This window comes from Astatotilapia calliptera, chromosome 6, assembly GCF_964374335.1.
Source record: "Astatotilapia calliptera chromosome 6, fAstCal68.1, whole genome shotgun sequence".
Classification (NCBI taxonomy): domain Eukaryota; kingdom Metazoa; phylum Chordata; class Actinopteri; order Cichliformes; family Cichlidae; genus Astatotilapia; species Astatotilapia calliptera.
Genome location: NC_137427.1, coordinates 15318284 through 15334807, shown reverse-complemented (window position 1 = coordinate 15334807; position 16524 = coordinate 15318284). Strand labels below are relative to the sequence as shown.

General features: G+C 40.1%; 2 protein-coding genes across 3 annotated transcripts; one reads left to right on the top strand and one right to left on the bottom strand.

Annotated features, from left to right (window-relative positions):
- Nucleotides 1-1457: 1457 nt before the first annotated feature.
- Nucleotides 1458-10697, bottom strand: LOC113023986 (N-acetylmuramoyl-L-alanine amidase-like). 2 transcript variants are annotated; one of them, XM_026170519.2, is made up of 4 exons: nt 10580-10697; nt 8301-9161; nt 6793-7003; nt 1458-6216 (listed from the first exon to the last, which is right to left on the bottom strand). In XM_026170519.2, the coding sequence occupies exons 1-4, from the start codon at nt 10680-10682 to the stop codon at nt 5913-5915; spliced, it is 1479 nt and encodes a 492-aa protein (XP_026026304.2). In that variant the 5' UTR covers nt 10683-10697; the 3' UTR covers nt 1458-5912. The 2 variants fall into 2 exon arrangements, with proteins under 2 accessions (XP_026026304.2, XP_026026305.1); XM_026170520.2 differs by lacking the exon at nt 10580-10697 and adding an exon at nt 10027-10271.
- Nucleotides 10698-10769: 72 nt separating this feature from the next.
- Nucleotides 10770-13939, top strand: trappc5 (trafficking protein particle complex subunit 5). Its single transcript, XM_026170521.2, has 3 exons — nt 10770-10969; nt 11160-11446; nt 12889-13939. Exons 2-3 carry the CDS (start codon nt 11177-11179, stop codon nt 13183-13185), a joined length of 567 nt encoding a protein of 188 aa, XP_026026306.1. The 5' UTR covers nt 10770-10969; nt 11160-11176; the 3' UTR covers nt 13186-13939.
- Nucleotides 13940-16524: the final 2585 nt, after the last annotated feature.

Genomic DNA, 16524 nt, shown 5'->3' with positions numbered 1-16524 from the left:
TTAACCACATAAAGTTGTGTTAAATATGTTTTTCAATTGATTTTTATTACTAAACGGGTGAAATGAATATTACACATGTATTATAGCCACATAAATTATAAAATATATATTAAAAAAACTCTACCTTAATCCTGTCTGGGATATTAAAATGAATTTAAACGGGTCAAATAACAAAAGCCTGCAGTTTTCACTTGCTTTTACTGAACTACAAACATAAAAAACAAAAAACAAAAACAGGTAACAGCTGACGGCGAGCCACACACACAGGCGCCATCTTGACTATCTGACATCTCAGAGCATATTTATAAAGAAGAAGGAAAATGAATCTAAACAAAATACAAAAATATTCCTATAAAAGTAAATACGACTAACAGAGTGTGTAGTTCTAATGCATTTCTGAAATCTAAAAGAAGTCATCTTATCCATATTGTCAGCTAGCCAAACAATCTTTTTCTGTTATAAAGATATCTGAGACCTGCTGGAGTCTCGAGCTACTTTTATTTTTGTTAATAAATGCTTTATAAAGCATAAATAGTCCTCATTTGACATGAGCTCACGCAAAATACTTAATTCACTTGTAACTGCCTGAATTAACCATGAATTACAATATGAAATAACTATTAATGAAACCTTTATCAACACACTCACAAAAAGCTTATAAAACTTTATAAATGCTCAATTAACTGCTTATTAATAACTTACTAATGCTTAATAGTGTGACATTATTATAAAGTGCTATATGACTCACTCAAAACAAAATGATTCATAAACTTCCAAAAACTCAAAGCCCGGGTCCAAAACCTCAGCTTTCATGTCTCCCTGAGCTCAAAGAGAAGGGTTAGCGATATAAAACTCACTAATATGATCTCTGGCTGTGCAGCGCCACCCTCTGGTTAAACTGTGTTTTTGCAAGGGAATACACTGTGCTAGCTGTACCGATCAAATGTATTACTGCGGCTTTGGCTGTACTCTTACCTGTAATTCATTAATGTGTGATATTATGTGCACATTTATTTAAAGCTAGATTTATCTTATGTAAATGTAATCATTACACCTCAAGGTTACTTAGCATATTTGATACATGTGGTATTTTTTGTTTAGTTTTTATAATTTGTTTTGTTCAGTTTTTTTCCTAGTATAAGTAGTTTGAGGTATACTAATACTAATATTAGTAATATTTGTTTGTTTGGCTGGTGAAGGAAGTTCAGTATTAAAACTCTTACTTATTTAGAAACTCCCAGCCCCCAAACAGAGAACGTTGTCTGCCCATGTGAGCACAGAAGTCCAAGGTCTATGTGTGGATGGACTTTGGTTTTCTCCTCTACAGCACACAGAAACAGAACTTTGACACAGACTGGCAAAACTACAGGATTTAATTACACCTCTCACTCTAATAGCAGTGGAGCAGCTTCTGTGTCAAATAAATGATCACAACCCAGATGCCACCTTAGCACCACTGCAATTAAAAACCTTTTATTACTGTTACACAACTCTTAATTAGTGATACAGCATAATGAGCTCTGCCAACACCCTCATTTGTGTCGTGTTTATGTGCTGCTGCTATCCCTCCTGCAGACAGAAATATAGAAGTGTGCTGCATGTACAAGTTCCAGTAAAACTACTGCACCAGTAAGGAAAGCAGATATTGGCTATAAAATCCACCAAGGTCCTTGCGACAGGACAGAGATGTTTTCAGTGTCTCAGAATTAAATGGGATGAATGTAAAATGACGATAAGAAGTGCTCCAAACAAAAAACACTTAACTGAACATATCCAATAACCTGTAAAAGCCCCTGAACAACGCCCCGGATTAATCCAATCTATACACATAATTATGTTTAGTTATTTTTTTTAATACTGTACATAATTCGTTGTTTTATGGTTTTCTCAGATGCACTAAACCTGTAGATGGTGCTGATGTCTTCTACAGAGTAACCACGAAAGAATGAAACAGAAACATGTTTAAACAACAGCTGACGTGTTTCAGGGCTGCTGATACTCTTTGATAAATTCTTAATGGTTCAATGAGTCACACTAGGACTCCAAGTCTGTCTTTGAATTTGACACCACATACAGTCCATTCCTAAATTTTGTTTACACATTTTCACTATCCATCCATCCGTTCATTCTCTTCCACTTATCCTTGTCAGGGTCACGGATGGAAGCTGGAGCCTATCCCAGCTGTCTTAGGGCGAGACGCATTTCCACTAATCAAACAAATGTTAATATTAAACAGATATTAATTTGATTAAATTTTATATTTTATTTATATAGCACCAAATCACAAAAACAGTCACTCCAAGATCCCAACAATGAAATGGCCCCCTTTAAACAAACACTTGGCAACCGTAGGAAGTAGAAACTCCCTTTTAATAGGAAGAAACCTCCGGCAGAACCAGCTTCAGGGAGGGGCAGACGTCTGCCACGACTGGCTGGGGGTGAGGAGAGGAAGACGGGACAAAAGGCATGCTGTTGAAGACAGGCAGAGCTTAATAATAACTAATGATTCATCTCTGCTGTAAGGTTTTTCCATTTGTGGATAATAGCTCTCACTGTGGTTTGCTGGAGTCCCGATGACCTAGAAATAACTTTGTAACTCTTTCCAGACTGGTTACAACTTTGTTTCTCATCTGGTTTGAGTTTCTCTAGATTGTGTCATGATGTGTTGCTCTTTCAGATCCTTTCGCCTACTTTACATAGTCAGACAGCTTCTATTTCCATGATTTTTTCATTGAACAGGTCTTGCAGTAATCAGGCCCAGGTGTGGCTGATGAGACTGTTTTGTTGCATAATCTTTATCAAAAGCTTTCTCCTGTCACACAGACTGGCGAGCTGTTGGTGCTGATGTCTCTCTGGGTTCACTGTCTCAACAGCTGCACTGTGAAGCCATAGCTACTTTAGTGTTTTCCTCTGGAAAGCTTTTTGCAGCGTTCATATGATGGACTTTACACAGTAAACAATCTGTCAGATCAGGTTATTTATCGTCAGCATGAGGAGAAATGGGTCAGTTTAAAGTGCAGAAGCATGAGAAAACATGCTCATGGGATTCTGTTGGTCCCAGCAAAAGTGAGTGACCTGTTGAAATCAAGTTGCATAGATTTTTACACCTGTGTTTTCTTTTCTTTCTTTCTTTTTCCAAAGAAACACACAATAGACATCGATTTCATTAACGTAATTTCAATAAATACAGAAATTAATTTACCAATGACATTTTGACTGAGGTCTATGACCTCTTAATGGAATAGCATTCATTAAAAATGTTAAACATGCAGCACAAATCTACAGTTTTGGGCCATAAACTAGTCATTCTGAATCAAAAAAGAAAAAGAGACACCCACGAGTGTTACTGTCACTGTCCTGGGTCAGTGACCCAGTGTTTTGGTTTGTTTCATTATTATTATTATTATGATCAATCTTTGGTTTCATCTTGGTTTATTACTACCAGTGTTTTGGTTTTTTGTATTTTAAGCTCCCTCTGTTCTGTCCAGTTTGTCTCTGTGCCTGTCGTGTGCTTCCTGTTTTACTTTAAAAGTCCATGTCTCATGTCAGTGTTTCTGGTTTTGCTTCCCTTGTCTTGTTAAGTCTGATTTCTCCCAGCTGTGTTACCCTCCTGTCCCCCAGTCTCTGAGTACTCCAGTGTGTATTTAAGCCCTGTGTTTTTCTTGCTCTGTGTCGTGTTGTAGCCTCATTTTGCCTGTCTTCCCAGTCTCTGTAGCACCTAGTTTTTTGGTTTCTTGTTTTCCAGTTCCCCGAGTCCCTGGTTTGTCAGTTCTAGTCACTATACTTCGTCTTTTGTTTTCTGTGTTTCCCACAGAAAACTAAGCTGCACTTTCGGGTAATCTTCCTTCTTTTGGGTCCTGCACTTGGGTCCTGCCACACAGCACATCCTGACCGTTACAGCTGTAATAGTGTCACACAGTGGAAATTTGTATTTATCTTCTATATTGATTTTATTCTGATTTTTAGTGTTTATTTATGAGTGTAATTTTTACTTGCATGGTTTTATTCTGTTTCTATTGCATGGTTTTTAGTGTTTTATTTGACATGGTTTTAATCCACTGTGGCGTGGCAGAGCATGGGATATATTAGTTGATAGGGATCACCTGCTGAGGCATGGGTGTGTCCAGAGGTGGCCTATCAGCTGTTTAAAGACCAATTAAAAGCAGGCTAGTGGAGCACTATGAGGAGAGAGGCCCCCGAAATGAGGAGGAATGTGCGAAGGCCACGTGAAAAGAGGGACCCGCTGCCTGATCGTGGGGGTGCGACACCTAATCAGTGTGACGTGGCGACCCAGTCCTGACAGCAAGGAACGGCAACAGTAGGAGACAACACATGTTTTTGGCAGCAGGGCAGAGGTGTACCTCTACCTGCATTTGTGAGTAGTGTCTACACTGTCGTTCATTGGGTGCAGTCGTGTTGGGTGAGGGTCGCCATGCATATAAGTCAGGGCAGCTTCCGGGACCATTGTTCTGGCCCCTATTTATTTACAGGGCACTGACACGAGGGGAGCCGTGGTGGCATCGCATGACGGATTCGGGTGCAGAACGCGAGCTGGGATGGGATGTGATGGGCCCAGTGAAGGGACAAGAGGAGGATGAGAGGTTCCTCCTCGTCTGCCTGAGACGAGGCTGGCATGGACTCCGCTCTGGAGAAGAAATTCCTGGCCTGCTGGTGGACCCATAATGAACGTGTGGCATAATTACATCAGGGGATTCTTATGAATGTAGAAAATTGTATTTTTACGGGTTTTAGAATTGTTTTTAGTCTTCATGGGGATTTTGGTATACTGACAATATTTTATTACATACATTTTTAAGAGTTGTTGTTGTTGTTGTTGTTGTTGTTGTTGTTATTGTTATTGTTATTATTATTATTATTATTATTATTATTATTTTCTGCTTCCTGGCCTGGAAATGAACTGTTTCTGATCAGACCTCCCACCATCTCTGTGCCTTGGGTTTCTGACTGGCTTGCTCCCTCCTTGTATTCAAGAACCATCCTCTTTTGTATTACATTCTGGCGCGACTGCTTCAGTATCTGCGTTACAATAGAACAAAACTGACATTTTTAATACGCAGTCACATTAAACACTATTCGACCGTCTCTTTGTTCGTCTCTCTTTAGTGTGTCCGCTTCCTGCAAAATTCAAACAGAATGGAAAATTTTGTTTTGTGAAGACATTTTTTTTTACTTTCAGACAATTAACAATAACATGATCAGACATGTACTCATAGCACTAATATGTAGCAAAGGTGTATTTTATCATCATCCTCAGTAACGAGTGTTTGTTCCTTATTGGTTTTTCCTGAAAGAAAGAGAAATCTTATTCTCTTGAACTGTTGCTTTTGAGTGCACTAATTTTTATTTGTAACTACATTTACAAATGAATAGCATATATTTTTCTCGAGTTTTAAGGTATCGGCAAGCAGTACTTGAGTAGTTAATACGAAGCATTGCGTACAAAGCAACATTTGTATTTAGCATTATTTGGAATGGATCGTAATGTGAAGCTCGGCCTGAAAACAAATGCAAGCCATCAGTTTTGAATGTTATTTGCCTGTTGAAACCTCCCATCTGAGCCTGCGAGTAGGAACAGTAGGACACGTACTGGCCACACCGTGAGTACTGATAATTAAGACTGTTTATCCACCCATATATCACCCAGAGGACTGATAAATAACATTCATTTGATTGATAATTGGGTGGATAAACATACTGACCAGCTGATTAATAGGTATAGTACATCATGGTACCACTTTGTATGCTGGATCTAAGCAGAATTCATTTCTTTCTGCACTGAACTATGCAAATTTTAAATGTGACCTCTACATTAATAAGATAGAATGATCCAGAGTATAAGACATTTCCAAAAGTAGTGATGAACCTTTGATGACAGAATGCTGCCTGTCCTCTTATTCGCTGAAATGCTCCCAGGTTCTTATTTCTGAAAAGAAGGCGTCTCCAGGGCAGGCGGTGTAGTTCACCACCTGTCTGTGGCCATGGATGATGAAATTGGAAACCAGTCCTCCTCCGTGTAAAGCACATTGGACAAGTCGATGACGTAGCAGGTCCATGGCATAGCGAGATGGCAGGGTGGCAGTGTAGTTACCGATGATTGACACGCCATACCCAATGGCATTGTGTCCCCTGGTGTGAGTGCCGAGATGATGCCAACCCCTACCCTCATAAACGTAGCCGTCAGACCCAACCACAAAGCTGAAAGTGCAAAAATATGAGAGCAGGTGATCAATGGATGAGGTGGATGGTTCCTAGTCTGCAGACAAATAGAGCGAAATGCTGAGAATTTATTCCAGCATATGTGATGAATTTTCAGCAATACAGCGTTTTAACAGCATTCCTGAAAATTCTCCCGCTAATAACATAGATATGAAATATGGCTACTTAAATGAATGTTTTGGCATTTTAGGAATTTTCTGTTGTAGTTTTTTTTTTTTTTTCCGAATCACCACTCCCATGTTCATTTCCTACCACTTCAAGCACCTGTAAATCTTACAATTTACAAAAATAAAAGTATAAAAACAAGAATTTGTTCAATTAGAAGAATTATTTTTGACAGAATATGACCAGAATTTGACATTTTTACAGGAAAGGCAAACTATAGTGATTAGTTTCAAAGGTCGCTAAAGAGTAGGCAGCACCTGTCTACAGCAGATCCATATTTTGAGGCAGTGACAGTTGTATACATCTGTTGTATACAACTAACAAACACTGCAACAACGTGTAAAAATACATTTCCCTAGATTTCCAATGATTCCTTTAAAGTTTTGTTACCTGTATCCGATGTCAGCCCACCCACGGTCCTCCTGGTGGAAACGCTGCATGGACCTCATGTCACGAGAACAGCTTGGGAAGGATAAGCAGGGTGATGATGGCTCATAAGTATGATGAATGTACAGATACTGGAGGGGAAGAGAGAGCGGGATAGGTGTACCTCGGTGGGGCTTTGCCCCCCACTGACAGCGAGGGATGATTTGAGGGCAGTCTGTGGGTAGGAGGAGACAAGGTGAGGATTAGGAAAGTAATAACACTCCAGACCTTGATAGGCTGCAACAGAACATATGGGCTAGTGTCTAAAAAAAGGTCTTTGTGACAGCTCGGAAATAATGACTCAGTTTGTCCAGCATCAATGAGCTTATTACTTAAACAAGCTTGTTTTTCCAACTGTTTAAGCCCAGTGTAGTGCACACAACATCTTTCTTTAAGGTCTAAAATCTGTCAGTGTTTTTACCAGATGACTGCTTGTGGTTGGTGCAGTTTTTTGGAAATGGAGCTTTGACCTTTGAAACATCCGAAACGTGGGAGTGATGTTTGAAAAACTGATTACAGTTTATAGATAATGAATATAGCAGAGACCTGCCAGAACTGTTCTGACAAATGTGGGACATTTTCAAAAGTGAAATTTGCTTAGAAAGAGGATGGCATAATGTTTGCACCAGGAAGGACTGTGCAGTAAGTCCTTTAGAATAATCTCATGAAATTGTTGTCCACACACTTAATTTTATCAGAGCCAAAAGTCTGAATAATTTGCAAACTTACAGAACTTACATTTCCCACACCAGAAGCAAGGCAGCTAAGCCAAGCATGGACGAATTCCTTTGTAATAACATTTGACTGAATGTGGAAAAACTGAAACATACTTCTTTCAGTCTGTTTTGTAAATGGACTGAAATGTTGAATGTTAACATTTCCAGAATGAACTTGAGCTTCCATGACTAAAAAATTGAATGGTTTGTGTCTTTTTATTCATTTTAAAGTTGAGCCTTTAAAGTATAAAGTATCAATGGATCACAGGACCAAGATGACTGAAAACTAAAAAAATACTATAAAAGAAATACCTCTTCCTCTATGAGGCCTAACTATTTAACGGTGGATTTAATCCAGTCTCCACGGGCATAGTGATCACAACATGCAATTGCAGTTAAAAACTTCATAATGAGTTTCATAATAATGTTGGTAAAAGCCTTGCACTATTTCAGTGCTGGCTTTCACTTCAAATTGAGTTTTTTTCGACTGGCCGGCAGCCAAAATACACAAATGTTAACTGAAGTTAAAGATAGTTAAGTAAAAAATGTTTGAATTTACAAGGTTTTTACGAGTTCATGGTGAGATTACTGTTTAACCTAGTGTGACGTTATCCTCTTTAGATCCTTATCAAAAATATTTGTCTCATAAACAAAAATTTAATTCTGATTATTTTAACTGCAAAGTTTGATGAAAACATCCAGGTTCACTAGACTCTTGCACAAAAGAATGATTAAATGTCTTCATTCATAGCTCACCCCAGTACTTCTTGACAAATGTCTCCAATCCATCTTTCACCGCCTTTCCCACCCCAGTGTCCATAGAAATCCATTCTGTCTTCTCCAGTTTCCAGACCAACGCTAGTGTCTCCATCACCTGGCTGTGAAGATCAACAGACTCTAGGATGGATCTAGAGAGCTCCCTCCTCCTTGGGCTAATCTGACTGCTCACAGCATCCATGCCCTGCCCCTCACTCAGAGTAAAATTGTAGTATCCTCTCAGAATCTCACTGAGGGCCTGTGGCTGTTCAGATGCAGTTAAATTGCTGAGGTCTGTGCCCAGTATAAGGCCATCCATGCCCCCATTGATCATGGCATCGGTGGCTAGAGTGGCAGGCTGAGACAGTTTGAACACCCTGGGGTGCTCCACGTTGTCCCAGCACCCGTCAGGCCCCAAACGGTGAGATGGTGGGAAGTCCTGGAGGCTGAGAAATGATAAGCCCAGTGTCCTGCCGAAGGTGAGAGGGAAGATCCCAGCTGCTGCCACCTCTTCCATCTTGGCGTTCAGTCCTGATTCAATTCCTAGTAATAAGGGTACAAGCGCCACCGTAGTTCCATCTCTTGTGAGAACCACCCCTCGTTCTTCTCCATGGTCCGTCACAATGTGGTGGATGGCCTTATCAAAAAAGCTGAAGGATGAGGTGTTGAGAATGGCCGTCTCCAGGAGGTCAGCATCGCTGAGATTATTGGAAGCGCCCAAGAAATGGATGGTCATCACGTCATCATGGCCTGCAGTCCTCCGCAAGGCCCTGACCAGAGCCAGCGGGGGCAGACCAGGGTTGGAGTGTTCAACCTGCTGCACGGCTTGAATAAAGCCTTCCATGTTACGCAGGTGGACGCCTGACAACAACACAAGCCGAGAAAAGTGCATTAATCCCTCAGTGAATGAAATGTTCAGTTACTTCAGAATGAAACAGTGGTCCTTGCTCAATATTAGTGTAAAGCCGGTTTAGCAAACCATTCATTTATCTGTCTTAACAGCTTATGCAATTTACAGGCATTAGAGTCTGTCTGAAGTGATATAGAGTTCACATCAGCTAAGTTATGAACTGGGGATTAAAGAAGGTGGAATCAGAATCAGATCAGAATCAGAATCTTTATTGTCATTGTCATGAGAACAACGAAATTAAGAATGGTCCCCGATCATTGCATCATCCCTAGCAATATCAAAATATAAATAAAACAATAAAATTCAATAAATAAAATTGATAGCACGACAAGAGGTTGTTGCCCTATAACTAGCATGACTTCCTCAAATGCTATACAGATGGGAAAGAACTATACCAACACTGAGAGAATGAGTGGAGGAGCTCAAACATACAGCTGAAGCAATGTACATTTAAGATCAGGCATTAGACACACTTCCATAGTATACTGAGTTTGTGCTACCAAATACAGTATATGTCTTTGTCTTACTCTTTTAAGACCTATATTTTGGGAACAGTTGAATAGCCTTTCTAATTGATCAGTTAATAACCCAATACTTAAAGAAAGAGGGAAAGCTTTTTTTTTTAGTTTGAGAAAGAAAGGAAAGAGAGAAAATTCCCGATTACAGATAACAAGGAACAAGTGAGTCAAAACACATCAGGTTGCCCAAAGAGAAAATATTCCTTATCAACATGCCAAGCAGGTACACTGTGGCCTGTAATGGAAATTCTAATGCAAGATAACTGAATGCTTGCATGTTTTAAATAACTGCGCTTACCTGTCGGCCTGCTGTAGACAGTAACAAGGTAAAATAAAGTCAGAAGAAAAAATGTGAGTCCACAGAAAGCCATTCTGCATCTCCCGGTTAGTGCTTCTTAAATCGTTTTATTGTTTTATTTTTATTCTTGCAAAACAAATGAACCTAAACAGTGAAATTGAAAGAATCTCTGCAATAATCCAAAATGTGTGGGGCTCCCTCACTTGTCTAGGTGTATTTAAGTAGGTGTACGTGCATGACAGCAGTGCTCTGTCTCAGAGGGAAGAGTACTCTCTGTACACAGATGGCCCCAAATATTGATTTAACCTACAGCACATCAAAGAGCAAAATTTCTCTTCCATTTATTTCAGTTTTCATCACAAATTTATTTTATTATTATTATTATTATTGTTATTATTATTATTATTATTATATTGTTTATGTTTCACTTTTTTTTTACTTCATGCAGTTTCCTTTGTATATGCCTGGACAAAAACAATAGAAGCGAGGGATAAAGTCAGTTATGGTTAATGTTTACAGTCCCCTGTAATATGTACGTCTGATATGTGCTCACCTGCGCCGGGAAACAGCTTAGTCACATGAACAAACAAGTAGACGTGGACTTGGTGGCAAAAAACAACACAAGCTGATTTGGTTTGTATTGTATGGTTATTCATACAATCATGTACATTTAGGTTTGTTAAACCAAAATCTTGAATTAACTTTCTAATTTTGATTGACTACAAGTCACACACACACACACACACACACACACACACACACACACACACACACTTTGCAGTCAAATTAGCTAGCTACCCCGCCGAAAAGCAATAAATAAATCCCTCGTGGACTTCGTGGACTCCGTAGCTGTGAATCGATCGGTGAGGTCATGTGACAAGTTACGTTTTTAATAAACAGGAAGTACTCAAACCTTAACAACTCAGGTGTAGGAAGTGATCGGGTGAGTGTTGATTATAGTCTTAAAGAAAGCTGAGTTGAAAGATACTAATTTTAATAACTGAATAATTTTCGTAAATGTCATATTTGTGTTTCTCGCGTGCCTGTAGCACCTTGGTTAGCATTAGCAGTTAGCCTGTAGTTAGTTGCAGCCTCACTAACAATAATAATCTCCTCGGTGTTTCCTCTTACAGCTGTCCGTTAAATCATAATGGAGGCTCGCTTCACCAGAGGCAAGTCAGCTATTCTCGAGAGGCCTTTGAGCCGGCCGAAAACCGAGGTGAGCGTGAGCGCCTTCACCCTGCTCTTCTCAGAGGTGGTGCAGTACTGCCAGAGCCGTGTGTACTCGGTGTCCGAGCTGCAGGCTCGCCTAGCGGAGCTGGGGCAGCGAGTGGGAGGCAGCCTACTGGACGTGCTAGTGCTGAGGGAGAAAAACGGCAAGAGGGAGACCAAAGTGCTAAACATACTGCTGTTCATCAAGGTATACTGTGTGTGTGTCAGGATTTCATTCAGACCGCTCACAAAGATCTTCCTCACTAACTAATAATAACTAACTAATAATAACTTTGCAATGATGAATATTAAAATCAAGCATATATTAGTGTAAATACAGCTCCACATAATACTTGCTGTGAATGCAGAACATCAGCAGTAGGGATGGGTGTCATTTAGGTTTTATCCGATTCCAGTGCCAAACCGGTACTTTTGAAACTGTGCCGGTGCTTAAACTGTGCTGAACCGGTGCTTAAAGAATCAAGAACACAAACTTTGTCCAAAAACCTCTCATGTTTAGCTGGGGGGTTTTTTTGTAAAAAGATAACAATGTTAGCCTTTTCTGCAGCTATAGGGCATATATGGTATCACTCTTGGCTGGAAACAGTGCTTAAACAATGAAAAAAACACAAACTTTGTCCAAAAACCTCTCATGTTTAGCTGTTTTCCACTTTTTCTTTGGTCATTTTAGCCTTTTTGGCCAGGGTGAAGGGAGTATCTGCCATCAAAAAGGAGACAGCCGCATGTAACTACGACGGTGTTTGCTAGTTCACCTTACATGCATTAATTTAATAACGTGGTTAGCCTACACAATGTAAATTACACACGAACAACATTAAGCTACTCGCCCAGAGAAGAACGGCTGCTGCTGCCATCATCATCCGTCATCATTTCTGCTACACTGGCAGGGCTAGGGGCCAGGACTCTACTCTTCGGGTTCTTGCTAACTCCGGGTCCGAGGCACCACTTCCCGCAGTAGATGTACTCGATGTGAGGTCTCACAACAAGCTATCAAATACGACGCATTTCTCAGCTTTTAAAAAAAAACGCTATGCGTCGCCAGGTTCGTCGTCAGATTCGAGGTGTTACCTCCTTTGCACAGTATCAGCTTAAAGCACTTGTTGCAGGCTGCTGAGTTTGCATCTTTTGCTGACTGTTTGCAGACTGTCTTTGTGTTTGCTGATTCAGCAAAACCTAAAACTCCAGTCTGAGATGAGGGATATCATAATGTTACACCAGGTGATCATTTGAGTTCATATGTAAATATATTCATTAATCTGCTTAGTTCAGGCTCAGTGCTGAATTTTAATTGCTCATGAGATGACTGCATGTTAGAGCTCTGAAAGATTAAAACTGTTCATCACTGTCTGTCCCATGTTGCGTAACAGACACATGGAAATTACATTAGTTTTTGCATAAACAAAGGTAAAATAGATCTTGGCACTATTTAAATGACTAATTTTGCCATTTTCTTTTAAATTTTTATCTCAGTTGTGTTATCTTTGTTATGCCTCTACCTTTAGCTGCAGAAAAAAGTCATTGCCTGTCACTTTGCACACTTTCTCCCAAAGCAAATAAAGTAATTTTTTTTTGGATTGCACATGTTTTGTGCATCCCCTGTCATCCTGTCATTTTCTTTGTCCTTCTCAGGTATCTGTGTGGAGAGCACTCTTTGGTAAGGAAGCAGACAAGCTTGAGCAAGCCAACGACGATGACAAGACTTACTACATCATAGAGAAGGAGCCCCTCGTCAACACCTACATCTCTGTTCCCAAGGAGAACAGCACCTTAAACTGCGCGGCCTTCACGGGAGGGATCATAGAGGCCATTCTCACCCACAGCGGCTTCCCTGCCAAGGTCACCGTCCACTGGCACAAGGGCACCACGCTCATGATAAAGTTCGATGAGGCTGTCATCGCTAGAGACAAAGTACTGGAAGGAAGATAGGAGGGAGTTGGATAAATGGCTGGAGACTTGTCGTCATTATGGATTCTAAGGATTCAAGTGGTATTAAAATTCACGTTCAACTATAAAACGAGTTCTTTATGTTAGAGAAGCAGGATTAACAAAGCTGTGAAGAACATGACTTTACAGCCTTTCAGTGGAGGTTGAGATTTGGGAGGAGTTCAGAATGTAAACAAAACACTACAAGCTCTTTATTTAAAGCCTTTGTTGCTCTAGTGCTCTTAAAAAAGGGGTTTTGTTTTACCGCACAATGTAGACCGACATCAGCAGCTCCCAAACCAAACAGCTGATAGAAAATGTCCCATTTCCTCATATTAGCTAAAGTTAGTGACTGAATCTGTGTTGGCAGGCCTGATGTCAGCACAGGTGTCCACATGTTTGTACTGCAGGGTCACCGCAATGCTGCTACCTCGACCTATTCAAGAGGTGAGGCAGCGGCTTTGCGGTTAGCATGTGTTTATGCTAAATAATGTTTGTACATGCATTTTGTTATTATAAAATATAAGTAAATGTATAAGAAAATGTTTGGGAATGGATGTTTTTTTCTGTCTTTTTTTTATTTTTTACTTTTTGGTATTTATAAAAGAAACTGTGGTGGTTTCACCAGAAACTAGAAAATTCAGTATTGGTAAACCAGGGAGGGGCAGTGAGTCATTTGTCTCAGAAAGAAAATAAAAGCACTGCTCTTGTTTCTTAAACTCACAAATATGAAAGTAAATGCTGTGCTGTGAAAAAAGCATTGACCCATTTCCTTATTTCTTCATTTCTCCTCATTTCTCTTTTTTTTTTTTTTTTTTTTTTTTTTTTTTTTTGCATATTCGTCACATGTTCGTCACAAAATGTAATAATTTAAAAAAAAAATCGTATTTAATTGGGTTATATTTGTTATATTAAATTTTTAAAAATTTGATGATCGCAAACATGCCAGCATGACAAAAGTACAACTGAAAGTTAGAACGGGATAAAAGAATTTCCACAGCACGGAAGGTGGTAAATGGTAGAGTCAGGTGCCGAGGGTGGCCCTTTTTTAGCCAGTAATCCTTATTAAAACAAATTAAATTTGTACTGCATTCAGTTAATTTTCACATGTTCACTTTTTTTGCGGACAAGGCTTTGTCTAATTATCGCTAACGAGAGTGTTACTGCCCAAATCAGACAGGGATTGGAGTCCCTTTCGTCAATCATAAAAGCTTATTAATGGAATCTTTTTCATCATGCTTTTTTTTTTTTTTTTTTTTTTTAACCAGTGTTTTGATGCTCACATCAACTCTTTGAACCACTCTTGTTTTCCATTTAAGAAATACTGTTAAACTCAGGACTGTTGCCTTGAAAGCCGCCCCCAAGACCTTATGGAAATAGTCCCATCTCTATTTTCCTGTTACTTATAAGCCTTTTACTTTTTCTTTTTTTTTTTTTTTTTTTATCTCTTTGGACCTCAGATTATACAATATCCTGTAAAAGTACTTTAAACTCATCTGTTCAGACAAGCACATATATGTCCACTTTACCTTTGGTATGAGAAACGTTTCATTTATTTACTCATTTAAAAACCATGTACCTCTGTAAATCACTTTGGACCGTTCTTGGTCTCAAAACTAAACTGTACTTACTACTATAATTCATTTACAGGTGACTATGCATTTATGTTGTAACTTTTTTCCCTTATTCAGTAAAAGGACTAGATGTTATAGTCCCTGATATTGCATTGCTTTAAATGGAGAGAATCTTGAGGGATGGCTGTTATGAGGAAAGGCAGCCCACAAACTACCGGCAGCACACATCGTTGTGTGCCTCAACTTTCGGTCTTTTACCCAAGCTAATCTGCCATTTTTGGGGATTAGAGATCTGATCTAGATTATCATATTAAGATTTGGTACACATCGTCAGTAGTGGACCTTGGATTCATCGGGTGTTTTGGCCATCATCACAAGACACCCTCATTCAAGGAGGCCCTGCCAGGGTTGATCAGGCCCTGGAGTGTGTCACTGGTTTATGTCAAATTGTTATTTCATTTCTCCTCTTCTTTCTTCTGTTTAGTTTTCTACAGTTTATTTTCTCCTATCTATTCACTGCATCCAAAAAAAATAATTATTACCTCTTTAGCATTTATGGAGCCTCACTTCTTCAAAGGGATAGAAAAGGTGATAAAGAGAAGTAAGACAAAAGGGAGAAGAGAGGAGAGCCGGAAGGGGGGCACCCAATCTGACTTCCGAGACCTCCCAAGTCCCCGCCGTATCGGGCTGTACGCTCTACCTCCCCACTGCCTCCCAGAAAAGGGAAGAAGAGCGGAATATTTTCTTCTCGCGCGGTTAGCTGACTGCCTTAGCTGCCCAAGTGATGTTAGCCCTTTTTAACCATAGCCAGTGACTGGTCCTCTTAGCAGTGTTAGCTAATTCTCTTATAGCCTGCTGTTGTGCCTGTCCTCTGATCGGCGATGACAATATCCCGTCACTATAGAGTCCAACGCTGCTGAGGCATTTGGGAAGTCTGAGCCAATTCTTAACGTAGGAGCTCACTAGCCACTCTAGTCGATTGGCATGATTGAGTGAGACCTCATACATTGTCAACGGCCACAGTAGTCTGGGTAATAACCCAAACTGGAAGCACCAAAGCTTCAGTTTCCCTGGGAGTGCAGCGTTTTTAATCCGCTTGAGGTCATTAGCCATTTTCTGCCTTAGTTGTTCTAGTTGCCACGAATCATTGAGGTCTGCATTATACCACCGTCCCAGGCTCTTTATGGGCTTCTCTAAGACTGTTGGAATTGGTTCTCCACTGAAATAGAATTGCTCGGCTGTCAGTTTTCGTTTTATGATGGAGATGCTGCGAGATTTACTTGGCTTAAACTCCATTCTTGTCCATTCGATGTTTTCCTGGAGCTTCTGTAGCAATCGCCTAGTACATGGTTTTGTTGTTGTAATGATGGTCATGTCATCCATGTAGGCTCTAATGGGAGGAAGACGAAGGCCACTCTTGAGTCTCTCGCCTCCCACTACCCACCAAGATGCCCGCATGACCAACTCCATTGCCATAATATATGCCAGAGGGGAAATCGTGCAGCCTGCCATAACCCCAATTCCCAGGTGCTGCCAGGCTGTGGTGGTATTCTCAGCTGTCACACAAAACTGTAAATCTTGAAAGTAGGTCTTGACCAGTCCTGTGATGTGGTTTGGTACGCTGAAATAGTTGAAGGTCATCCACAAGATCTCGTGCGGAACTGACCCTAAGGCGTTGGCAAGGTCTAAAAAGACCACGTCAAGGTCTCTTTGTTCTTTCTTGGCAGTTTGAATCTGGTGCCAGATGACGCTGGCATGCTTCCACAGG